Here is a 26,312-nt window from a genome sequence, read left to right as displayed (position 1 = left end):
ATGTGATTCTGGAAGCTTCCTCTGAAACCTGGGGACTTGCAGCAGTGGCTGGACATCAGAACGGAGCAAGTACGAGACCTGTCACAGGTAGAGCATCCCAATGTGATAACTGGGGAGCGCTCCAAAAGAGGATGGGACGTTCCCCAGCCCCACCTTTTAAGGAGCATTTACCACAGTGTCTAAGTGGAAAATGGGGATGATCCAAAGGACAGTTTTATCTCCACGGTGTCCACACCAAGAGTACCACAGCCGTTCTGACTTCTTCTGTTTCGCAATCAGGTCAGCACCAGTTGTCTCGGCACCTCCACCCCGCTCCTATCTGTTACGGGAGCTATTGCAGGGACTACACAGCTTATGGTCTTGACTGCAATATCTAATCATTTATTTTGACTAATATTTGGATAAAAACATCTTTCTAAATCATATCTGTGCCATTCCTGGAAAATGAATCGTTACCCTGGGTAGATAAGTGGCAAACTACTTTCCTATGTGCTATTTTTTTTATCTACAAAAAAAAAAAAAAAAGGGAGCTGAAGGAGTGAAGCCAGGCCGCTGCCCCACATGCCGGGTGGCTGGCGTGGCCCCACGGAGAAGCCCCCGGGAGAGGCAGCCGGGGAGCTGTGAGGGTGGCTCGGGTCCTTGTGAAACTGCAGCCACACAGAAGAGAGGGACCCTCTTCTGCTGCACGACAGGCTAGGAGGGGTAAATGCTGAGATATGATTCTAGGCTGTCTTTTTTGAAATAAGATTATTGGAAATCCAGTATTTCAAATTAACACTTTTTTCTCACGGAGCTCCCCAGCTCACTGTCTTTGTAGAAGAGACTCCAATTCTCAGTGCCCACCATGTATTTTTCCCCTTAAGCAGGTACGCAATAAAACCCCACTTCTGTACAGCCCAAACGGCCACGCTCACAAAGCATGCAACTGGATTTGCAAGTAGCTCTTCAAACTTTGCATCCCAAGCTGCAAAATAAAGTAGACAGCCACAGACAGATGGGATGAGACTTCACCACCGGCCGCAACCCGTGCCGGCTGTCCTGACGTGACCTGGCGCTGCCAAGGAAGAGCGATCCCGCGGGGAGGACTCCATGTCCCCGCGGAATAATCTATTTTGAAACTATAAGCAATACCTCCAGTTCCCCACATTACTGGGTTATAATGATCTTTGCATAGATAAATGAGCATGTCTTTCTGAGGAAAAAGTAATCATTAAAGAGGAGCCTCTTAAGAAAAGACAAAGTCCACTGTCAAGGAAAGATAATAACCTGTAAGTTTACGGGGACTTCTGAGTGATACACCTTTGATTTTCAGTATATTTTGTGCTCCAGAAATTTACTTTTCGTCAATAGACTAGTTACTATTTCTTTTGCCAGCCTCCTAGTTAAACGTGACTTAAATTCTCCAGTGTCTATTTCTACAAATTTTTCACAGCTCTATATTGAAAAATATCGAGAAGGAAGCTGAAAAATAATTCAGTCAAGTATCGGGGTGCAGTGAACCACGTGTCCGTTATCAATAATGAATAGACACAAGTTGACTGGTACCGTATGGGAAGGAGGTCTTAAATATTCGTCGGTTCCCTATTGAATTATCTGCTGGATGGGGCAAAGGGCGGCGTTTGCTTTCAGCGGTGCGCGGCACTGCGGGGGCCAGGAGGAGCGTGCCCGCAGCCCTGGGACACCGCCGTGCTCCTCGGGAAGAAGCCTTTTAGCATCACGGTGCAGCAGTGTGCCGTAACTTTTCCTGCTCAGAAAGAAGCTGGTGTATCCCAAGACTGAGATTCTCCAACGCTACCTGCAGGATTATCGTATGAGAAAAAGAATTTATCTCCAGGACCTTGAATTTCTCCATCATGAGGGAGAACCAGATAGCAGAAACTCAGGAGACAGTTCTCTGCCTTCTGTCTATAGAAGTAAGGAATAAAATTGTATTCTTTCTTGTGAGCAGATTCTCTATGACAAAGGGAAAGTCACTGCAGTACACCAGTATCTTGGGGGTAATTCACATTTTGCTGGTTGTGTTTGGTCCTAGATATCTGTAGAAAAGTTTTACCACGGCTCTCCCTAATCCTAGCAAGTAAGTGGGAGAGGCTGTTCAAAGAGGGGACCATCCTGCCAACTTTATGCCACAAATACACTTCCTCTACCAGATTCTGGTCCCATTAATTCAGGCCCTATCAAGTGTCTCAGAGAGACCACCTGACCATTCAGGTGCGTATCCTCACTTTGCCATTTACTGTATGACGTGTTCTCTTAATGCAGGTGTAGTCTAACAGTGTAGTCTAACAGGAGCTGGTGGAAGGCCAGGGCTTACATAAAGTTGATAAGGGGGATTCCGGCTGGAAAGCGGAACGTCTAAAGAAGAATTACTGTCCTTGGGAGTAAAGCACATCCTGGGGAAAGATGTAAGCTAATTAAGATGTTTTGGGAACCATCAGAAACAACTAGCAGAAGTGTGATAAGAAGCACCCTCACACGAACTATCCTCATTATAATACTAAAAGTCACACCCCTCGAGCTGGAGACCCCGGCCCAAGCAGAGACCCCTCACCTTTGAGCGTGCGCAGAATATTAAAGCAGCGCTGTAGCTTTAAGCTGAAATAAGAGAAATGTAGACCAATAGAAAACTGCTTTGTGTAATGACTTAGGCATATGCATAACTAGACCGTATAAATACTGTGCCTGTATGAGCGAACTTTGTGCTAGCTTTGTGGAGCTACCGCCTCGCACCCATCTCTGCGCAGACGTGGAACAAAACGCCTCTGCCCTGTGTGTATATTGGCGTCTCGCACACCGCGTAGACGACCTCACGCTTGTGGGATAACACAGAAGCAGAGATCAATTTTTCTGGAGGTTCTCCCAATCCTTTCACTCCTCGATCAGCCTATGTGAGATCAATTTCACCATTCTTTACCCTCTTCTTTCATCCCATCTAATGATGTTGCCCAAAGTCATCAGGAGAACTGACTCCCAGTTGGGTAGTTACCAAAACCTAAGCTGTCATCTGCTGATTATTAACTGAACACTTGATAGACACTTCCTAAAAGAACATTATGACCCCCATCTGGGATCTCCGGGATTGGGTTTTTTCTTTTCTTTTGGACATGGAAGACTGGGATCAAACAGACAAGAAGAATTAAAACTCTCAGCCCTAAAGGTGGGATGAAGAAAGCTCCATTGGAACTGTTCACACAGAGCATTCCAGTGCACTTGTGAAGGCTGCCCAAGCAACCCCTTTAACCAGTGTGTTTTCCCAGGACGTGAAGAGTTATTTTGTTAAAAAAATCTTTGGGCAAAGCCAGGAAAGAGATGGGTATTAAAAGTTAAGTTATATTCTAGAACTTTCTTGGCAAACCCTCTACCCACAGTTAGAGCTCACGATTCCTGCAGATGCTGCCTTGCAGAAATGCTACTGCATTTTGTAGATTATTATTCAGTATCAACAGGAAAGACATTACACCATTTCTTAATATGCAGCTGTTACTTGTCTCCCATTTGTGGGGAAGGAGAGTCTTTCCCTTAGTAAGACAGTAAGACTCATCTTAAAATTTGTGGCACCTCCTACAATACAAGTCGCTGCCTTTTGTGAAAAGAACCCTCCCACCAAATCAAACCCTCAATACCTTAATATACATGAAAACCAAAATTTGAGATATATATTACTAGTTACAAAATAGCCATGCTAAATTACTTTAGGAACTGTGATCCGGAGGAAAATTTCATATTATTAAAAAAAAACCAAACAACCACCATGCAAAGTTTTGATTCAGGAGTTTATTTCAGCTGAAATAACCCCAAACATGGTTGTGTATATTGAATTCTACTAAGCAAAGCCTCCCTGCCTACCCCCCAAAGGGGAACTACTTTTTACTCGTGCAAACTGAAATATGACTTTAAAATTTGAAGAATCTGTCTGAGCACTAGTATGACAAGATTTGAAATATTTGTATTACAGTAGAAATTTACGACAAAGTCATAATTTCCCTTTTCAAACTGAAAAGGGTTAGAGCTAGAATTTGGGTTAATGGAGGCAGAAAGCCCACTGCAGAAAAGTCTGAGAAATCACTGTCCCACACGATTACATTTATTGCACAAACAAGACTGTTAGATATAACCAATCATTTATCCCCCCCAAAGATCAACATATATCACTAAAGTACTTAAAAGATCTCACCGAAATGCATAAAAGCAGGTAATGCAGATATGTTATTCAAGACAGGATATAATTCCAAACAAAGAACTGAATAACTGATGAAATATGTTCTCACCTGCGAAACAGTTACCACAACCTAGGGTAAAGGATGCTGCCAACTTAAAACACAATGGTAAAATATAATTCTTAGAAAATTCTTCACTTTCTAAAGTTCTAATGATTTCATATTATATATTTTCTTCTCTGCTCATCAACCTTGAAGTCCTGTCATCAGTAGTCTTCATTAGCAAGCAGCATTGAGGTCTATGAAGAACAGTTGGAAGTAATATCCCCTGGCTATTTAAAAATCTACCTATAAAGCATGACACTGAGAAAGTTTAAGTGCTAGCCACTTTTGAAAAGCTAGCTCTAAGTTAGTCATTGCGTACAGTCAAATGTGGCCTTGAAGTGAGCAGTTTACCCCCAACAAATGTTGTCAATGGTTATGCAATGTGAGACCATCCCACGCGGATGGCACGTGGGCACCAAAACCTGGCAGATTTCTCAGTTTGAACCTGTTTTTATCATTCCATTAATAACTAACTGGCATCATAGGCTAACAAGGATAGAAGGTAAAAGGACTCAGCAAATAACAGCTGAAAGTTGTTAATTTCCTAGAAGGTGAGGAAACCCCATAATTATTATAACTATCCAAACATGAGCTATCATGAGAAGCTGCAGTCATTGAGATGATAGCAGAACTTTCCTTATGCTTTATCGGAGGCTCTAAAGCAAAGATTTTTAAAATCAGAATAATTAAGGGCAGCTCATTGTGGCTCAATTAGTTTCCTGTGATGCAAGAATCTAATGAATGCTTGAGTATTATCAGTCTAGATGCAAGAATCTAATAAATGTTTAGATAAGCTTTTGACCACTCCGAGTTAACCGTGCTGCCATACTGGGATCTTCACACTCGTAACGCCTCTAATTCAGGCCTGGGGGGCTACATAGCTCAGACCCCAGATCCCGGACCTTGGTAAGAAATCGCCTTCTTGTTCTGCACAGTCCCCCACAAGGGGTTCACCTCCGTGTGCAAGACCTGCCCCGATGGACCTTGGATCAACCTACCAAAACAGCACTAAATCTAAAGATCTGCCCTTTGTGAAAAGTTGTAAATAATTTCACTGACTTATTAAAGAGACCGAGGGGGGGATGAGGAGGGGGGAATAGAGAATATGTGGCCGTAGAAAAGAAAACCGCACCTCTGAAGTTTGATAGCAAGTTAAAGGACAGGACACAAGGGGATGGGCAGCACTCTCCGGTGCCCTCAGCCCAGCTCGATGCATGCCAGCAACACCCGCAGGCAGCCCGTGCCGCGTGGCTAAAGCCTCCATGCCCCGTATCAGCAGCTCACACTTCGGACCCAGACTGGCATGTGAGAGAGGTTCGAGTAGCCCAAATGGGACTGCTGCCAAAAAACCCCCACCCAGAGCTGTCTCCTGAATCAGAAAGTTCGGTTTGCCAGAAAGGAACTCAATCTTTGAGGCACGGCAGGAGGACGAGGGGGTAGATGCAGCCCCCGCCAGCAAGGCTTTAGTCCTGGAGATGGAGGGACGGATGCTGCCCGTGCCCCGGTGCCTCCGCGGTCATTACGGCCGGGAAGGACGGGGGAAAGCAACGGGTGCCGTAGGGCTTGGGGAGCCCCCTCTGCCAGGCTGAGGAGAAGCCCGGGAGGGTGCTGGATGGCCACCACGCTGCCCCAGGGCACAAGCCAGCCCTTGACAGGCACTAGGGACAGCAGCAGGGGGGGCTGCGCCGGCGTGCACCGAGAAGGTGCTGGAAATGTTGCCGAGTGGGCTTGTGGTTTTGGTTTGTTTTGTTTTTTTTTTTTCCCCCCTCCCCTCGGAAGAAGAGAAGCCCAAAGGAGGATCTCTTAAAGATGGAGATGAGAAAAGCACATAAAGCAAAGCGTTAAATGCACTTGCACTTAGTTTGTGGTAGTGCGTGGTAATCCTCCTTAAACACAGGATTCTGCATTGTATTTCGAACTTAAAACTCTTCAATAATAAGGAGCCAATAACTTTTCCATTAGTTGAAGTACTTTTAATCAAGAGATTGTAAAGGTGAAATGCATACGACTGAGCTAGAGAAGTAGGGAATATCGTTAATATTGGTTAACGATTTAGTTTAAGCAATTTGATTATCTAGAGAGGTAGTAATTATGTACAAAAAAAATCTGTAGCTTACATTTGCTTGTCCTGCTCACACGCACTGCTCGGGCTAGAGAAAGATTTTCACTATAGGTTAATTTAGGCCCCTGTGGATGAAATTCAGGATGCGGGTGGGGCCAAGGTGGCTGTAACGGGGAGGGCAGCGGTGGCTTCAGCATTGCTACCTTTCTGCTAGGGGATTGCCTGCAAATATGCGAAGCGCGGTACGCGAGCATCGCTTTGGGGAGATCAGGAAAAGGTGAGTGAATCTGGCAAGCGTTGGAGGAGAATCCTCAAGTGAATGTAATGCCAGATTAAGGCCTGCTGTTTTCCTAATCTCAAACTGAATGATGTAAGTGATATATACTTATTCCTTCAGACTATACTGATCTCTCCTCTCCCCCTTAAAGGACTCATTTCCCCCAAAACAGGGGCAAAAAAGTACAGCAGTTGATGGGAGAGAGCATCCCTTGCAGGTTGTCCTGCCTGACTGCAGCTAATTAGAAACACCCTTATCTTTGCTATCTCAAGCACCTATTTCAGATGCCAAAATGGGGCCCGAAATAGGCCTTCGCCCAAGTCGGATTTTTTGTCCAGTGGTTGGTTTACAGTCAGATACTGAAAGGGGTATTGAAGCTTCAAGAAATCAAGCTTATTCCTTGGGTTACCCTGGCTAAAACTTTATTTCACAGGAGTTTTCACAAGTGAAATATAACCCTATTTTTATTATTTCAGGGAAATAAAAATTTCACTTATTCCCAGCTAAGGAATATCATCACAACAGAATAACAAGTGCTTTCATACTATTTTAAAATATTATTTCTTCTTCAGATACAAATTTTATTTGTAAGGTATTTTTTTTTCCTATGTGAGATTTAGCTAAAATGGCTATTCTGAACAACACCACGAAGCCGTGCTGAAAATGTATCAGAGGGCTACAGCATAACATACACATTTACATCTCTAGCTCAATTTCCAGTTTATTATCCCATTAGCTTTTTCCTACTTTCTGTGTAAAATACTATCACCCAAAAATACTTTTCTGCTAGAAAGACCATTCGTAATTTAAGAATAATAATAATACAAAAATCTCTGTAGGCTTACGTGTATGCCAACAGGAATTTTGCTATTTGGAAAAGCTTCCTGGAATGCAACCCAAATTACTCTGCGCTGAGCCCATATGAGCTGACAGGCAGCTTTATTCGCCACTGTGTGACAGCGCAGTTGGCCCAGCTGCTAATTAGCAGTGTTTGCTGATGGCAAACGGACCATTTTAAAAATGTGTTCAAGCCAGTAATAATATATTACACTACATTTATTTTCCTAGAATGGATGTTACAGGGATCTTCCACTTAGACTTTCTCTGGTAACGTGACCGGCACCGAAACCTTCTGGCCCAGATTTTTTTGTTGTTGTTTTTACTTTTGATTTTTAATTTTTCTCCCATGCCTCACAAAGAGTTCTCCACCCTCTCAGCAATGCGGGTAAGACTGATGCAGTCTTACTTACATGGCGCAGTTCAGCGGCTCAAGTTTAAGAGGAAAGACCCTCAAGTTTGTTTCTTTGCAGCGTTTTGTGTATTCACTTGGCGTCATTGTGAGGGAGCTAGCAATCAGCTGTGGTTTATGGGAAGAAGCATGCACGTGGTTTGCCTGGTTAGCCCTACGTGCTCCATCATACCCCATTAAATCAGCCTCCGGCCCATCTGGGTTGATGGTTGACCCTAGAACCTCACCACTGTAATGGCAAGGCTTTTACCATTGCCAGAGACATTTATTAATGAGACTCTGTGTATGAATTCAAACGTGCAGGAAACATCCATGTTCTTACACTTATAAGGAGAGGGGGAGAGGGGGGGTGGGGGGAAAAAAACAAAAAAAGGGCAGAAAACCCCACCCCAAAAGCAGAGCAATGCCTGGCAAGTGAAAGTCGCTGCTTTTTTGAGAGTGGACACACCTTAAGACATTTGTTCTGTACAAAAGAGAAATATTAACCAGTGATGGGGGTATACCGTGAGGCGGTCGGATGAGAATTTACAGAGCAGTACCTATCCTGTCTCACTGATCCACAGCAACACAAGCTGCTTTGTTGCGCTCTCAGCTGGGCCCTCCATCGCAGTACCTGCAGGTTACAGCAGCAAACCAGGGCTATGGCAACTGATGGGGCTTTAATTGGTATCCTGGCTTTCACAGAGGGCTGGATCGTACCTCACAAAAGTGCACTTCACACTTTTTCAACTAGAAGTATTCCAGCTATAAATGAAGCAGTGCCTTTTAAGAAGTATCTTTTTTTTTTTTAATTTTAATTCTCATTCTGCAGCAGAAATAGGCCTTTCAACTCCCCCTTTTACACTCGGTCTTACCAAAATCAACCACAAAAATTTCACAATCTCGACCGCACGTGTGGACGGAAGAAGTCAGTTCCAGCCATAGGCTGTCCTGGATTTTCTTTGACTCCACGCTAAGCAATGAAGGTTGCTGTACATGTACTGCTCTTTCTCCTGAGCAGATGGATGGGAACAGGCAAGGCTTCAGGTCTGGACACTCACTAATTTGCTGGCTACAACCGACACAGCAAAAACATCTCTGATGACTTAAGAAAGAGAAGTGGGGATCCATCCCCAGCCAAGACAAAGCTGAAGAAAAGGACTTTTGCTATTAAAGGCTACCCCACGTTACCACATCTCTTGATTGTCTCCAAAACGTACCCTCCACCCATCCTTCAGGTCTGCGACTACCACACTACCTCTTTGTAGAAGTTAATCCTTCGGGGTGACAAGTCATTGCCTGCTTCTTTGGAAAATGTATTGTCATGAAATGAATATTCACTTATTTAAAAAAACCAACCAACCAAACAACAAAAAACCCAACCAACACAAGGAAAACTTAAATAATGGAATTCAACAAATTAGGCCAAAGACATAGTCAAGAAAAGCATTGCTGTTGTCTAATCTGCTTCTCTTTGGCCCTCTTGTCCTGCAGGTCTGACCAACTTGTACACGGATAAATACAATAAGCCACCTCTCACACGAACCCATATAAACTATAAGTAAAATTGCTGTTAGTAGTGGTCAGTGGAAAAAGTAATTTCTAACTGAAAGTCATCCTCAAACAGAGTGTAGCACAAACCACACTTCTGCTCATCTGGAGATCCCCTGGGTTCCCACACTCACCAAGGCTGGGCTATGGTGGGTGGGGGGAAAGCACCACAGTTACTTTTAACCATTAAAGGCTCTGGTTCTTTAAGGCAGCCTTAACTTCCAGAGGGTCTACCAAGCAGCACGCTTAGAATGTCAAAGGACAATTCTGAACCCTATCATTGATGTTCAAGTTTGGTTTTTAATCATATGGAGGAACTGCTCCTCTGAAAACACACTCACCAGTGGGGTCATAGGTCCATACACTGAGCTTTCCTTAATTCCTCTCTCCTTTATTTACTTCTTTATTGCTCTCATTTTATTATTTAAAAATGCTGAGAGGTTAGAAAGGAGTCAGATCAAGTCAATGTGTCGGGCTAATGTTTAACCTTAAATTAAAACCTCACAGATAAAAAGGGAGTGTACTACAGATTTCACGGCTAAGTCCCCTGCTCCAGCTGCCTGACAGAAGCATCAGTAGCACTAGGGTCTAAGTGCATTCAGCACCTTCCTAACTCATCCTTTGCTATTTTTTTTTTTCCTCCTTAGAAGTGAACTGGATTTAAAAAAAAAAAAAGTCTCCTAGTGGAATAGTCTTTATTATTTGTCATTGATGAGCTGCAGATAAGTTTCAACTTTGCTGTCAGCTGAGTTAATCTGTTCAGAGCAACAGCTATAGAAAACCAGAATCCTCCATCAGCAAATTGTCCAACTGGTGCCATGTCAAACTTTGTAGCTCCAGAAGTCAAAAAATTTGTGGCTTGGGACTACGTTGTATTTGCAGCACTATTTTTAGTATCTGCTAGCATTGGAGTCTTTTTTGCAGTTAAAGAGAGGAAAAAGAAAACTTCAAAGGAATTTTTGGTGGGTGGTAAGCAGATGACATGTGGACCAATAGCTTTCTCTCTCACATCAAGTTTCATGTCAGCAGTCACTGTTCTGGGGACACCCTCCGAAGTTTATCGCTATGGGGCATCCTTTGTTCTCTTCTTTCTTTCATATGCGCTTGTCATCATTTTTACTGCCGAACTTTTTCTACCTGTATTTTACAGATCTGGCATTACAAGCACTTATGAGGTAAGTAAAAATAATTTTCAAAAGGCACTATTTTAACATAAAAGTCAGCATCATGTGTATAGATATTTCTAGAGAAAAATCTGAGAGAAGACTTTCTGCAATGTTTAGATGCATTAATTATTTTTAGTGACTGGTTGCATTAATTCAAACTAGTTATTTATATTGCATAAATTGAAAGCACAAATTAAGGGTCAGAGCTCCTGTTATGCATACATAGCAAAGACAGAATAAGGGTTTACACACCAGCACCAAATTAAGTTACAGCTGGAAAATATTTAAAGCAGATCCAAATGCTTTTGATCTCATAAGTAACTATTCCGCTCCGGTTTAGAGAGCTGGTATTAAAGATGGAATTTAAGAACAAAATTCAGTAGTGTCCAATTCAAACTTGGTCTAGATCTGGCAATTTGGTCCAATCTACTGTAAAAGTGGACTATTTCATATCTAAAAAGCTGAGGTGGGAGGAAGGGATACAGAGGAAGATGATGGCAGGTGTCTCTCTCAAAAAAAAAAAAGTCAGGGCTGCAGAATGAATTCAGGGATTCTCTAGGAAATTAAAAGAACAACCTCTGAATTTGGTAGAGTTTTTGCCTAGCATTCTTCCTGGAACGCTCTATTTTCTTCATATGACAGTTTAGCAGTAAAAAAAAAAAATAAAAAAAAAATCAGTAGTATGGGTATTTGGAAATATTTCAGTTACAGGTTGGAAAAAAGTAAAATGGATCATCTATTCCCATTGCCGTGAGTAACTGCATTTTCTCACTGCTTCTGATACAAGATCAGAGAAGGAATTACTTTTCTCATTTGAGCCACCGAAGGTGTCATTGTAGCCAGAGAGTCCCTTCAAGCACGCTGGAAAGATGACTCTGATGGCTTCATGAATTATTTTTAGAAACAAGTCAAGTTACATAAATTAGCTATTTATTTGTATGGCAGGCTGGGGGGCTTATTATGCAAGAGACACAAGAAAGATGAACATGAACAAAATTAATAAGAAGGAAAAGAGAGAAGACTTGAACGGCCCGTGCCTGGTGTCTGCTGGGAGCACTCGGGACTGTGGCCCAAGGAGAGACCCAGCCCACCCAAAGCTGCGTGGGGTCTGCCACAGGGTTAGCAACGCAGACCTGATTTTTTTGGTCAACACTACAGAGAGACTTCAGGTGGTGACTCAGGCTTAAAATCTGGATTTTTGGGGCTACAGATCTACTCACCTCCGCAGTTGTCTGATAATTGGGAATGACTCTCTACATCCAACTGGAAGTCCATAAGAACCCCACTTCTCTCTCCCTGTTGATGCTGTCCAGATTTGGCTTTAGATTGAGACGCAGCAGATGAGAAAGCCAGCTTAGCTCAAGCACTACGAAAGCCTCTACGTTGCTGCTTCTCCATCTGCTCCACCACCGCTTTTGTTACTACAGGAGCTATTTCTCCCAGATATGACCTCAAGTTTCCTCTTCATGTAGTTGGAATATACTTTCATTTGAAGTTGAAGTTTCTTTTCCTTGTAGCCCCTCGGCTCTTTCAGTTATTCCCAATACAAAGCAGATTTTGAACACTGCAGCCCAACATATAACTTCAAGTACAGGCTACTGATGAGAAAATTTCTTAAATGTAGTTATCTCTATGTGTAATAGCTATCATGCTCTCCTGTTCATTACTTATAACAGTAGTGCCAGCAGCCCGTAATTTTACTTGCGTAGCAAGCTGTTACTCAGGGTGAACAGAAGGTTAATAGCTGTGTCACAGATGCTACGTGTGCAATTTACTGAGATTCCTCTTTTTCCTAGTATTTGGAGTTAAGATTTAACAAGATGGTCCGTCTTGCTGCAACATTGATCTACATCCTGCAGACGGTAAGATGACACTGACTCCAATTTCACTCAACATTTATTTTGACGGACTACTCTCAGACTGTGCATTTTTTACAATGAGTTGTTTTAATAAGTACTCTTTTTTCCTTATTTTTTTTTCACTTGGACTGTGAATGTTAAAAACAAAAAATGGTTACTTTCCTAACTTTCTAGCTTTCTCCTGTTTAGGACTAAAAATGCCATTTTTGTTGTCTTTGACACTTGGATGTTGTGCTGAACTCCCACAGCTTCTCAAATTCTTGGTCTCATTACGTTCCCTTGAAGTCTCTCTCTTTCCAAATGAGTCGATTCTGCCTTTCTTGAGAAGCTAGACAAGCTGTACTGGGTACATTTAGTTCACCAATTATCCATTTCCGACTCCAGGGTGAGGCTATCCCATTGCAAAGCAGCTACACGTGGCAAGGGCTGCTGCCAGCGCCAGGTCCCAGGGACTAAGCCCAACAGCCCCCAGGGCGGAAATCGCTGGGTGGTGTGTGCAGACTCCACATTTGTATACTGCTCTGCATTACCATAAAACACTGACTAGCCACTCCACACCCCTGTCTGTGTAGATAAAATAAATAACACTCCTGGCTCTTGGATGGAGAGGTGAGCAGAGACTAGCTTTACTTACCCCCCAAAACACCACTTATACCACTTTACTACTACTACTTAACTTTACCTACTTAATTTACCAAAAAAAAAAAAAAAAACCCAAACAAAAAACCCCCCAAAACCAAACACCCCTGACACTTAAGGAGCCACCCAAGGCACTACTGTAGATGTCAAATAGCTTTTTTGCCCTTTGATTTAAAGCTTCACCAAGTTTCTCAAAAGATTACGTTAGTTATGTGTTTGATGGAAAGTTCTGGGACATGGGCAGACATTTCTTTCTACATAATTCCATTTTATTAATTCCAACCTTTAGCAATAGATTTGAATGCTTATTGACTTTCAGGCTTTGTTTCTCTCTCAGTTCTTTCGGAACATACACGTGAAAGGCATTGAGTCAGCTACTTCAAGGGGGATTGAATGGAACAAGGGAAGTTTAATTTCCAAGATCAAGCCAAGTTATCTATGCATCGCTGTTAGAGAGCTCCTCTTTCCATTTGACTAGGATATTTTTGTCATCTAGTCATCTTAGCAATGGGTGAAATAAGCAATACCAAGACAGATAATGGTTCTTCCATTAGAACAGTATTAAATCAAAAGATTTTTATTTTGTAAAGGCTGAAACAGAAAGCCACATACAATACAAGCTGATCTAAAGAAACCTCTAGATCTGGTATTTTGCTCTGAGCCCCACTCTAAATAGAAGCCTTATCACTGAGCATTCACATACATTTTTTTTTTTTCATGAACTTTTTCCTCCTTCAGATCCTTTACACGGGAATAGTGGTTTACGCACCATCACTGGCACTCAACCAAGGTGAGTTCCCATGCCGCACTACGTGGCTACCCCAAATACCCACACCACTAGACAATGAGAATAAATGAAGTGAGCAAAATAGATAAAGAAGTCTAAAAAAAATTCCACAGAAGTTTTGTAAGAAGGTTTTTGCCTGCACCTGCGTTTCTGACTCCCCAGATCTCTCTCTCACAACAGTACCTTAGCAGGAGCCCCACGTTTGCTGTTCTGCTCTCCTTTGCACTTGGTAACCACCCGAAAAGGTTAGCAATGAACAATTTCTCAACACCCTGACAAAGTTCACAGTACGAGCTGATGATCCAAGACATATTCTGTACTTTGAGTCCCCCCCTTCCCTGTCCCCCGTGCTCAGGTTCCCATGGGCGTAACTCCTCTCCCTGTGGCCGGAGCTGCATGCTGTGCTGCTTTCCACACGCCTCTTTCATTAATCTTTGCAAACCAGGCTTACAGCATCCATCATGATAGATGGAATTAGCAATTTTACTGCCATAGGGCACAAGGAATCACCACGACCCAACTCCTGATTTCACCAAAATCGACCGGGAAGAGATGGGGAGGCTCTTTTCATTGTTCGTCATCCGAGTTGCATCCAGTTTGTCCAATCCCACCTCTCACACAGTGCCGAGCTTCCTTCTTCCAGCACTCAACTGAATTTTATGTGACGGTTCACGTTCGTTATTAGGCCATACTAACTTTGCTAATAAGAGAACCTTTACAGATAGATTTGCCCTCACAAACTATGCCCGGTGGGAGAGACTTCAATACAAGCCAACCCAAAACCTGTACACCTTGCATAAAGTAACTTTATGAAGTAAAATGAACATGCAAAATTGTTTTAATGCAGCACATCTTTAGCATTAAACTATTCCTAGTTGCAGGGAATGGAATTTAGTTTGGGGTTGGGTTTTTCCTTAGGATTCTTTGGAAAACTCTGAAGAACGTGATTTCTCAAGAGAAAATTCTGGACTAAGAACAGACGGAAAGCATTGCTTATAAAGCTGTGTCCCATAGGAATGATGTTTTTGCTTTGTGCAATTATTCTTCTTATGTATTACTTTTGCACACTTGAAAGTTAGTTAAATCCAATTGGCAAGAAAACAATTCAAAACGGTATCCAATAGTGTTAAGAAACTTGAACAATCCAGCAAAGCTCCTATTAGACACAAAAGATTAAAATTAATAATTACTTCCATCCTTCTAAGGCTAAAGGATCATAGCTTTTTTGTTATCACCCAGATGACCTACCCCCATTTCGCTAACCCTTTGGTTTTCTTTGGTTTCACAGTCACTGGATTTGATCTCTGGGGCTCTGTAGTTGCAACAGGAATTGTCTGCACTTTCTATTGCACTCTGGTACGTAACAGGCATAACTCAACAGCTGGAACGCAGATTGTTAATGCAACCATCCTTTATACGTGACAGGCTATCGCAGACGGGTGGCTTCTAAATACAGTCCAAGTGACTGAGGTTTCAAGTAGGAGAACAGAGAGATAAATTTCTTCTAGACTGTGTGGTATAAGTAAGTCTATTTGAAGAAAAAAAAAATATTTCCTCTCAAATCCTCTGCTGTATGTCTCAAGGTTTAAACCAGACGGCTCGAGGCAGAGTCCAGATAAGGAGGCGATAACCTTCCCCTGCCATACTAAGTCTTTTGAGAAGATGATTCTTCTTATCTTTTACAAGTTATAGACTGAAAAACATCGTAATGAAAAACGTGCCTCTGGTGTCACCCCAGATCAAGAACAGAGTGATAAAGCCTAGGAAGGACGATCAACAGGTCACAGAGAGCTTTGCTTCTGAGTGGAAGCAACATGAGACTCCGGATTACAAAAAAGATAAAACATTGCAGTGGAAGCGGCAGAGCCCTGGGGCTCAGGACACAACCCAATGTCTGTTCTCATTACCACTAATGAATTTTTTCAGTGTTTCAGTCCACTCTTGCTGAAAACACTTACTACGTTGCTTTAGCACAGATTTGATCAAATATGAAAGTAGCTGTGGAAGAAAGCTGAACTGCAGATTTTCTGGAGCTATTTTTCTGTGTTAGGCTAACTGGGGACCACTGGGCTCTGAGCAGCGTACAGAGTGCTATGGGAAGTACAAACACAGGCCAGCTTGCATTCCCTAAGCTTTTGTTCCACATCATGATATTGTCTTCAAATGCATATAAAGGAGGCAAGAAAAAAGCATTTAACTGGAGGTCAAATAGCCTCATATGACTGTGGACAAACCATTTAGGCTCTGTGTTATTTTCTGACCTGCAAAAATACAACCTTCACGGGAGAATACAAAGTTTAAGAGTAGTCCTGATTTGCTAGATGCTATACACACAGCTCATGAGCTCCTCAAATAAGGAGTCTTTCTGCCTTTTGCTGTACTTCAACAACAGGAAAGAAGATGAGAGCATACAGTTTCTGTTTGTTTTAGGGAGGATTAAAAGCTGTTGTCTGGACAGATGCATTTCAAATGATTGTCATGGTGGTTGGCTTTGTGACGGTTTTGATTCGAGGAACTACCCTGAACGGTGGATCGACCAAGGTCTGGGAAGATGCCTATGAAGGATCACGACTAAACATATTTGAGTAAGAAACAAATGGTGCAAAACTTTTCTTCTTGTATCTTTAATGTTTAGAAACCCTACCCTCACTAAGCCAAAAATACTCAGACTTGTTATTATACTCCTGGTGAACAACCTCAGCGACTCGGAGAAGTCTATTCCCTAGTTCTTCAGTTCTTGGGAATACAGTTGACTTTCCAGGAGAGCTGAACTCCTCTTTCTGTTACCCTCTTTGAAGAAATCAAAGCCCTGCTGAACTCAAAGGGAGCTTTGCTATTTTTCTTTCTGTAGCTACAAATGCAGCCCTTCCAATTGCATTTCTCTTTAGTTTTCTATTCATAAAACTGGCACTTCGTTTTAAGAGCACTCACCACAGCAGCTGGCAAAGGTGCACCAGTGCACTGGGATAGTAAACTGACCTTCCTTTGGCTGTTTGTGGCATTGACCGAAAAGTTCATTGATCAAGGCAAGTCACTGACAGAATCCAACAGTAAGGTCAAATGTTATCAGCTATACCCACCAGGATTAGTAGGACTGCAACGATGACAGATGCAAGACAGAAAGATGTACTTGTACTGGTTAGAATTACTGAGTAATGAAATTTCATTGTTAAAAAAAAGATAACACTGCAGCTGAAGCAGTTTCTTGTAAAGGAAATAACACATCATGATGATGGAACTAAGAGTTTGGAGGATTTTTAGAGTTTAGTAAGTGGCTTTGTTCCTTGCAGAGGACTGGGTCCCAGGCAGGATGGCTTGCAGGTCTGTTGCTGCAATATGACACAGATCTGAAAACCAAGCGTAATAAGCCTTATAAATGTGATTTATCTCAATTAATTGGTCCTCTGACTGAGTCTGCATGATACATGTTTATCCTGACCTGATAGTAATGTGTTCCAATAGAAAAGTAAAAAAAACTTCCAAACCTAAACACATTAGATGTTGTCTGTGCTGGAAAACAATATTAGCAATGCAGTACTTCCGATTCAGAGGGTAGGACGCACCAGATAGTTCCGAAAAATCACCTACCCCGTGCTAAATATATGTGTGTTTAAATAAGTGAACAGAATTGCTTCTTTCTCTCTTCTAGCTTTGATGTAGATCCTTTGAGACGCCATACCTTTTGGACAATTGTTTTTGGGGGAACGTTTACATGGCTAGGGATCTATGGAGTTAATCAGTCCACAATACAGAGATGCATTTCTTGCAAATCAGAAAAGCATGCTAAACTGTAAGTTACCCGTCATTAACCTATTCTAGCAATCAAAAATACTGATGTGGAATTATACTAACGGTTTGTCAGTTACGTTAAATAAATATCGGGATCCCCTTGGGCGGTAGTAAGCTAATTTTGCACTGACAGTCTTACTTCCACTGACCCTAAATAACATAAAAAAATTGAGAGAGAAAAATGGGTAGCTATCTAACTCTTGCAGTTTATTAATTTGGGGTCAGGCTGCCAAATTAATCCTCAGACACAGAGTATGGAAAAGATGCCCACACAGAAGTCGTGCTATCTATGTCTTTACTGGAAAAATGTATTTATTGGAATTGTGTTTATGTTGTATTTTATTAAAAGTGGTTATTGATTTAATGGGGCACTATAATACAAGGTATGATCTAAATAAAATGAGATAAATAAGTTATTAAAATTCTAAAATATAAGAATAATTAGAATCAATAGCAAAGAACCAAGTGAAACTTCACAATATAGACATATAAGTCTCCAGTCTGCTACCTTCCTCAAGTTGAGCATTAGTGTCTACATAGCTACACACGTTCTACACGTTCTACTAAACAACCAGATTTTTTTCATACGCCTAGTGCTAATTTCTTGCCCACCTGGCTAAAGCATAAAGGTGGTAGTTTTTTCCTTCTTCGAACAGTTAGCTTTTTTGCTAGCTGCAATCATACTCATTTTTCTTAAGGTCATGACAGATTATATATTAATTTACCCCGTTGAGTTTCAGTCTCTGAAAATGTTTGGAAGTCACAACGAGAACGTCACCAGTAACAAGTCCTGAAAGACCTTTGGGTCCCAGTAGCACCGGTCTGAGCTGGCCCCAGCAAGAGAGCTCGCGTAAGGTGACGTCCAAACAGGATGTAGGCTCTACAGAATCCGGCAGCTCTCAGGAGCTACGGGATTACTCAGCTGCAGCCACACAACCTCCCCAGCAGATGCTGGCACCCACATCCATTTCACGGACTAGTAAAAAAAAAAAAAACCCCAAGTGCGTTACTTTGCAATGGTGGCATTGCAACCACGACGGAATCCACGCAAAATAATACTCTGTGTGGCTTAAAGGGAGAACAGCAACGACAACTCCCGACAGACAAAAATCTGCTCTTACAGGGGACAGGAGGGACAGACCCAGCGCTCGGTGCAGCCTGCTCTGCTTACAAGTTACCGGTCTTAGATCAGTCTCTTCCAGCTGTACAGAGTTACCTAGAACCTTGCCCTAGAGCACAGAAAGGCTGTATTTTTTCATCTTTTTAAAAATCAGTATTACACACAATTTCTTATCCTGGTTGATGCCTTTAAGAAATTATATAGCTAGCTTTGATTAAGGTCTCTCTCTAAAAAGTTAGAAATAACTAACCTGTAATAGCTTTTCCATATTGATCTTGTATTAAATAGAGTTTCTCTCCTTTGTTCTAGGGCACTTTACCTGAATTTATTGGGACTTTGGACAGTCCTGGTGTGTGCAGTATTTTGTGGTTTGGTGATGTACTCTCATTACAAGAGTTGTGACCCTTGGACTGCTAATTTCATTTCAGCACCTGATCAGGTACAGATACAGATTATTATAATTAGGAGCCGCTTTGGGCCCAGACAGAGCACATATAGAGACGGTTTAAGTTTTATGGGATGCTTTATGTCCTTTCAGCGCTCAGGCACTAAGGTGGTTGCCGAATCAGGGCTAGAATATATCTATTCTGGCAGTCCTGCAGTACTAACCTGATTGACCACTTCTGCCAAACAACTCCTTCGCTCAAAATCTGACACCCCTCGTTAGTCGGAACAAACCCAGAATTTAGCAACAGGCTCAGATGCAGCTACTTCTCTTCCGTTACCCAGGAAAATCTTAACTAATTGCTTGTGTTGCTCTTGTGCTCCTACCCCAGCTCATGCCGTATTTTGTTATGGACATTTTTTCTTCGATGCCAGGAGTCCCGGGACTGTTTGTCGCCTGTGCATTCAGTGGAACACTAAGGTCCGTGAATCTGAAATGACATTTTAGCTGCGTACCATTGATTTCTTGAGGACCCAGAACGAGATCAAAACGTGAAACCCTAAGAAAAGCCTAGGTGTTTTTCTTAGCACGTTCTAAAGAATCAGTAGTGCTTTGTCAAGTTACGTTATATTTATGCCAAAGTCTAGCTCCACTTCTCCAGTATCTTTTTATCCCAGATACATTTTAGAATAACATTATCAACACAGTCAAAAGGGTATAAAAACTGAGGAAACACCAGTTCTCTTTGTAAAGGAGCTCAGCTTCCCGAAATACCTTTGGAGGTGCTCATGGTGAAATTGCCTTTACTCAACCCGACCGCCACACTATCGTAGCTAGGGATAGAGAGCTTTGCAGCAAGTCTATCTGCACATGAGAGAGTTAGACTAGGAGAAGAGATGTCTGCATAGAGGTTTTAGAAACTGTGTGTTGTTCAGGGAGGTGCCGCACGTTATTGTAGTTTCTACCCTCTACAGACCAAACACCAATACTTCATAGGACATTAGAAAGAGAGAAGATTCAAGTTCACAGTGACATTATTCAAATGCCATAGAGTCAATGTCCAACAGGCTGTTTCTAAAGACTCTTATCTGTAGAAAAAGCAAGAAAGCGCTGTCAAAACAGGGAAAAAACCCAAACCAAAAAACCCCCACATATAAGGCACTGGCTGCTCCTGGCAGGAGACTAACGCACCGCAGTTAAGGGCACCGAGTACCAAATACTGTGCTGTAGGTATTGACGCTGCCATATTGTCACAACAAATTCAGAGATCGTATTCACCAAATGTGGGTTAACTCACCTAGCTAAAAGAGTCAGACTATTCCTAGTCCCTATTTTCCAGTGATGAGAGAAAACAGAACAGGCATTTTGTGGAGGAAGAGGGTGACTAGCGCTCACTGCACATCCTTTGACTTGTAAAGGAGTAATAGCTTTATTGTGGAACACGTCTATATGTTGAAGGTCTTTGCAGCTTGGTAAACTGAAGGGTCAATCAGGACAAGTTTCTATCTTGTTCTGTGCCAGCATGAAGCAGGGCCCCTAGCAATCACAGAAGGGACGGGAACCTCACCAGCATCAGCAGCATACATAAACATACTCTTCAAGAACTGTACATTTTACAGTATTAATGCTGAACAAGAAGCAGCATTTCTCCATAAATACAACTTTATTTCAGATTATATTGCTTCTTATTTACTTAACATTCTTCTCCATTTCTACAGCACGGTAGCTGCCAGCATCAACGCTTTAGCAACTGTTACCTTTGAAGACTTGGTCAAGAAAGGTTTCCCAAACCTCTCCGAGAAGATGAGCACATGGATCAGCAAAGGCTTATGTAGGTACCCCAGATGGGATCCATTTGTTTAACGGCAAAGGTGTCTACCCCCACCGTTGCTATTACTACAGGAGAAAATAGGGCAGGATTTTATATACTCGGAGCCTTGAGAGTCTCAGACTCTCAACTGACTCAGAGAGCAGTTCTGTGAGCAGTGAAGAGCACTGTCTAGAGACACTACTCCAGAAACACACTTGTGCTTCAGGAACCTCTACAGGAGCATAACCCTTTATATGAACCCCAGGACGAACATCAGCACGATACTTCAGCAAAATTAAGCATGTGCACTACTCAAAATCCTCTGAAAAGTTTTGTCTACTGAAAACTCTGGGGAACACTCTGGGATCTTCTTTACCATACAGAAAGATTATCAATGTAGTTATTACCACATTACTCTACAGTAGTATTACTAAATATTATTATTTTGTAGTAGTACAATAAGACTTTTCTATTCAAACTTAGAGTATCGCATAAGCAGGTTGTTCAGTTTTTCAGAGAAGAATAGAAATCTAAAAAAGACAATGAAAAACAGACCGTCAAAATATCAAGCACCCCAAGTGCTTTGAATTTTTAAGATACTTTTTAAAAGTATTGCATTAATATCACAACCCTTTTATAAGTATCGTAATAATATCATAACCATTTGTTGACGTTAGCAAAGATCACAGAAGAGAGAAACCAATACTTTGTCTCTGTAACTGTCCCCAACCTTCTCTGTTCCTACTTTTCCACTTACTACTAAATTTTTGCACTCAGGACCTAGAAAGATCATTTTTACCTCTGAAACCAAGGTGTGCTAACACAGAAGATGAGATTTGGTTGCTTTCCTCAAGACTACCACATATGGAGTTTTGTCTACCACAAAGTTAAAACTGGTGTCAAAGGAAGAAAGCCACGTTGTTTATCATTGCTCAGTTCATTCATTAGATTATTTTAAAAGCATTATTTGAAGGCAACAGAAACACAGAAACATTTCTACATGAGGCATAATTTCTACATTAAATTCATTGCTAAGTTCTGCTTCATAAGAAAAACCAACCAACCAAAAACCCAACAAGACTTCATGCAAGACGCTGCTGGGTGCTTAATGGTCCGCTTTAAACATCAAAGCCCAAAGTGCAAATTCCTCCATGCTGCCTGGTCACTTCGGACACCAGATGAATTGGAAATTGTCCACACTATTAACCAGCACTGACAACCTTGCTGCCCGATCTTTTCCAGGTATGCTATACGGCACACTGTGCACTTCAATGGCTGCAGGAGCATCGCTGCTGGGAGGAGTTGTGCAGGTATCTCGTGCTTCAGAAATGCAGTGAACTGAACATGAATGAATAGAAATGCAATGAACTGAATAATGCTGACAGCCCTGGGGTCTCCTAGATTACCTGAACAATTTCTGTGGCCACTCTGCTGAGAGGAATAACTAGGAAAAAAAAAAAACCCAAACAAACCAACCCATAAATCCCTCAACTCCTTCACTATTTACTCACTGCTGGGAAACAATACTGAGTGTGATTCTGTCTTTAATCGTGCACTGAAGTCACTGTTGGTCCTTTCTCCCCCACCGTTTCCCACTGAAAATTACAGTCCGAAACCAGAACTGCGCACTCTCCCGCCAGCTGCTGCACTAAGCTCCTGCCTCTTCTCTGCATCCACAGGCATCCCTCTCCATCCACGGCATGTGCGGGGGGCCCATGCTGGGGTTGTTTACCCTAGGAATTGTGTTTCCTTGTGCTAACTGGAAGGTAAGAAAAAAAAAAAAATCCTTATCTGAAAGAAAATCTCTTGGTGTTGCTTGGTTAAAACTCCATCTTGAAAATTGTTTGGGTTTTTTAGATTTAATCTCTGGGCTGCTTTTCAGATTTAGAGCCTGAGGAGTCCAAGATCTGTTTAGAGGTCCCTTTTCACTGTCTGAATTTATCCCATTTGCATTTAACTCTACCCAGCTGTGGAATAATTGGTGATTAAATCCACGTGAGGGTTTTTTTGTTTTTTTAAAATTATCTTTATTTCCGAGTTTCTTCTCTTTCATTAAAAAGAAAAAAAATATTCAATAGTCATCCCAGCCTATATTCACCTTGGGATGCACAAAATGATTTCAATTGCTCTGCCTTTGCTCGCTCAGGCAAAACACAATACGAGCTCATTTCATATTGCCCCATGAGTGGTCCCATCACGTTTACCCAGAAGTAAAACTAAACTCTGTATTGCAGTTTTGATTCAACTCTTATTACTAGAGGACAATAAATCACCATTTTTTTTACCTTGACCAAGAGAGAACAGAATTGATTTACAGACTGTAACCAGCCATCACCTACTCCTGCCTAATTCACGTTCGCGGAGAAGCACTTCCCATGCGTCACCTTTAACGGTATCTTTCTATACCTGCCAAGGGTGCTATCGGAGGCCTCGTAGCTGGGATCACCTTAGCTTTTTGGGCTGGTACCGGCTCTTTCATTTACCCTGCACCACCGGTGAAGTCCATTCCTCTGCAACTGTCGACTCTCAACTGCACGCTGGCTAACAGCACCGAGGCGCTGACGACGGCGGCTCCCACGGTGACTCCAGACAGGTATTTTCCCTATCGTTACCACGTAAGCCCGCGTTTTGGCACAGCGCGCGGCCCGAGCCTGCGGCGTGCGCCTGGGGCGCAGCCGGTGACCGCCGAGCGGGCTGGAAGCACGGACCGCTGCCGAACCGTGCACCGACTGCAGCGTGAGCTGCATTTTGCTGGCGCAGCCAAGAGACAACATAAACACACCCGTTGGGCATCGCTAGCTGCTTCTTTCCCTTTTGTCGCCTCTTCACAGGCCTTTGCTGGCAGATACCTGGTACTCTTTGTCCTACCTGTACTTCAGTGCCATCGGCTGTCTGGGCTGTGCCATCACAGGGCTGTTGATCAGCTTTGTAACAGGTTGGTGTTCAATATACCTATACATACATAAATGCTTTTGCACGAGAATCTGACTCAGCTGTTGAAAGAGCTTTGGAAAGCTCCAGCAAGCGGCTCGTGAGACACGCTCAGGAGAGGGCAGCGGGCTCCAATCCCGCTCCCCCCACCTCATGCTCTGAGGCTCCCAAGGCTCATACCTAGCTTTCCGTAGACTTAGGTATCATTATTTTCTCCTTTCAGGACCTACTAAAGGAGAAGACATCCCACCAGTGTTAATTAAGCCAGTCTGCAACCTGTTTTGCTTTTGGTCCGAAAGACTCAAAGCTTTCCTCTGGTGCGGCGTGCGGCACGACAGCCAGGAGGTGAGCACCTGAACCCGTCAGCTCGGCCCCGGGAGCGGTGGGCGTACGTGCACGTACGTACGCGAGGGCACGTGCCACGGACGGCAGACTAGCTTTCAGCAATCGCTTTTTAAAGTTATGCAAGGGATGCTGTGCAGGCACCACGGACTGGAAAGAAGATCAGCCAAACCCTCCTACTCGGCGTCAGTCGGTAATAAGTTACCTGGTGTCCCTGTTTACACAGCACACAGGGACACGGGGCCTCCAGAGACAAACAGCCCTCGGGATGGCCAGCAGCCTGTGAAGCGGGGGCTGACCTCCCTCTCCCTGCCCTCCCGCTCCAGCAGCCGAGCAGGGACAAACCCACCCTTTACACCCCAGAGAGCAGTTCACGGAGCTACTGCCTCCTCCCGCCAAGCACAGAAAGACTTTAGCACTCACGTGTCCACAAGGTCTCCTGCTCCTGCTCCTGCTCCTCCTGCTGCTGCTGCTGCTGCTGCTATCCATCCATCTATCCATCCCACCTCCAGGGCTTCTCCCCTCCAGGGCAGCACTGCCGGCCCATCAGCCAGAGCTGCAACCACCAACACCTGGGCTGCTCCTGCCCACCACCTCCTCCAGAGGCAGGACCAGCTTTTCCCCAGGTGTCTCAGGGCTTCCCAGCTCATTAACAAGCCATAAAGAACGAGCACCTCATTTTCTTGCACTGTTGTAACAAATCGGAGTGAAACAGTATTGCTCCATCTTAGCAGAATCTGCGAGGTTTGTAAAAGGGACATAAAGCAGTATGTGTGTTTTCAGCTCCTTTAGAGTACTCTACAGGTACCTTTAAATCTTGAAAGTAATATTTCAGCTGTGAGGCTCACAGTGTTTGGCAATAAGGTAGAAACTGTCCTTCCACCCAGCTTGCATTAAATTTGACATTAAAGTTAATGATCTAATTTGGAGAGCAGCTGTGGCTCTAGATTTGCTTCAGCTGTTTCACTGGGCTTTTAGGTGCTCAACGTACACTTCATCTAGAACTTTCTGGAGAAAAAAAATCATCTCAATAAAAGCAGTAAAAAAAAAAATCACATATGCATTTATCCCCTTGTATTTGCTTAAAATGTAGAATAACAACATTAATCAAGTAGTTGCAATGTGAAACCATTGAGGCAAGCATAGGCCAGACAAAAACCCAATCCACTAAAATTGTAGATAGATATGCAAATGACAAACTAAATTTAAGGGATTGGGAATGCACTGAGGGCACATTTCAAGACTTCTACATGAACAGAGGTGTTTGAGAAGTTGTTTTTGTTGCTTTTGCCAAAGACTTTCCGTGGGGGAATGAGAAAATCAGTGGTTGTGTATGGAGGGGACACACACTAACCTGTGCTTGTTTGTGGGTCAGAGTCCTTTCATGTAGTGAAGTAACTCCTCAGATTTATAAGAAAGGGCGTCAAAATTTCAAGATGCAACAAGAAACCCTTTAATCAAAGGAAAAAAGCAGTGAATACAGGCTTCAAACTACTAGGGTATTTTCTTTCTTTTTTCAGGTGGACTTTGAAAAAAATCTGCCTAAAGTTATTGCAAATAAAGCTGGAACAGATGACACCTTCCAGAATAATATCAACAAAGAAAACAAACGCCAGTTCCCTGGTTACAATCCCGAAGAAAATTCCTATACTAATATGAGCAGAGAATCTCGCCTCTAGAAGCTGAGGGACAAGGGACATTTAACCAAACTTTATTTCTCCAGTTTCAGAAATGAAGAGCTCTTTTTATCGCATTTACCAGCTTGTAGGTGACCAAGAGGGAACAACTGCTCTCCATAGCAATAAAGGCCAGATTTTTATCTATGAATTTCATGACAGACCTGGGAAATCATCGGACAAGGGGGTTTTGGAAGCACTGCTATTTCAGAAGAGAAGTTTCACGGATCTTGTTGTGGGAGCTCCTGCTGGGAGGTAGCTGCAACACGTCTCTATCACATACTCTGTGCAGTACCTAGTCATTGCAGGGAAACGTGCAAAGGTGAGCTTGAGATAAAGCAAGACTTCGGAGAAGTTTCTGAGGTCTCTCGCTAAGGTGAGACCGTGAACTGCCCTCGGACGGAGGGAGCCCCGGGGAGAGGAGGGAG

General features: G+C 42.8%; 1 protein-coding gene across 1 annotated transcript; it reads left to right on the top strand.

The window, feature by feature from the left end:
- The first annotated feature begins 10,198 nt into the window (after nt 1-10,198).
- SLC5A12 (solute carrier family 5 member 12) lies at nt 10,199-25,887 on the top strand. The gene is made up of 15 exons (XM_075501428.1): nt 10,199-10,555; nt 12,343-12,408; nt 13,783-13,834; nt 15,120-15,187; nt 16,262-16,416; nt 17,481-17,621; nt 19,050-19,179; nt 19,517-19,605; nt 20,844-20,956; nt 22,178-22,245; nt 22,615-22,701; nt 23,350-23,528; nt 23,767-23,870; nt 24,090-24,211; nt 25,729-25,887. Exons 1-15 carry the CDS (start codon nt 10,199-10,201, stop codon nt 25,885-25,887), a joined length of 1,890 nt encoding a protein of 629 aa, XP_075357543.1.
- The last annotated feature ends 425 nt before the right edge of the window (nt 25,888-26,312 follow it).

This window comes from Mycteria americana, chromosome 5 (genome assembly GCF_035582795.1).
Source record: "Mycteria americana isolate JAX WOST 10 ecotype Jacksonville Zoo and Gardens chromosome 5, USCA_MyAme_1.0, whole genome shotgun sequence".
Lineage (NCBI taxonomy): Eukaryota > Metazoa > Chordata > Aves > Ciconiiformes > Ciconiidae > Mycteria > Mycteria americana.
This window is presented reverse-complemented; position numbering and strand designations above follow the sequence as displayed.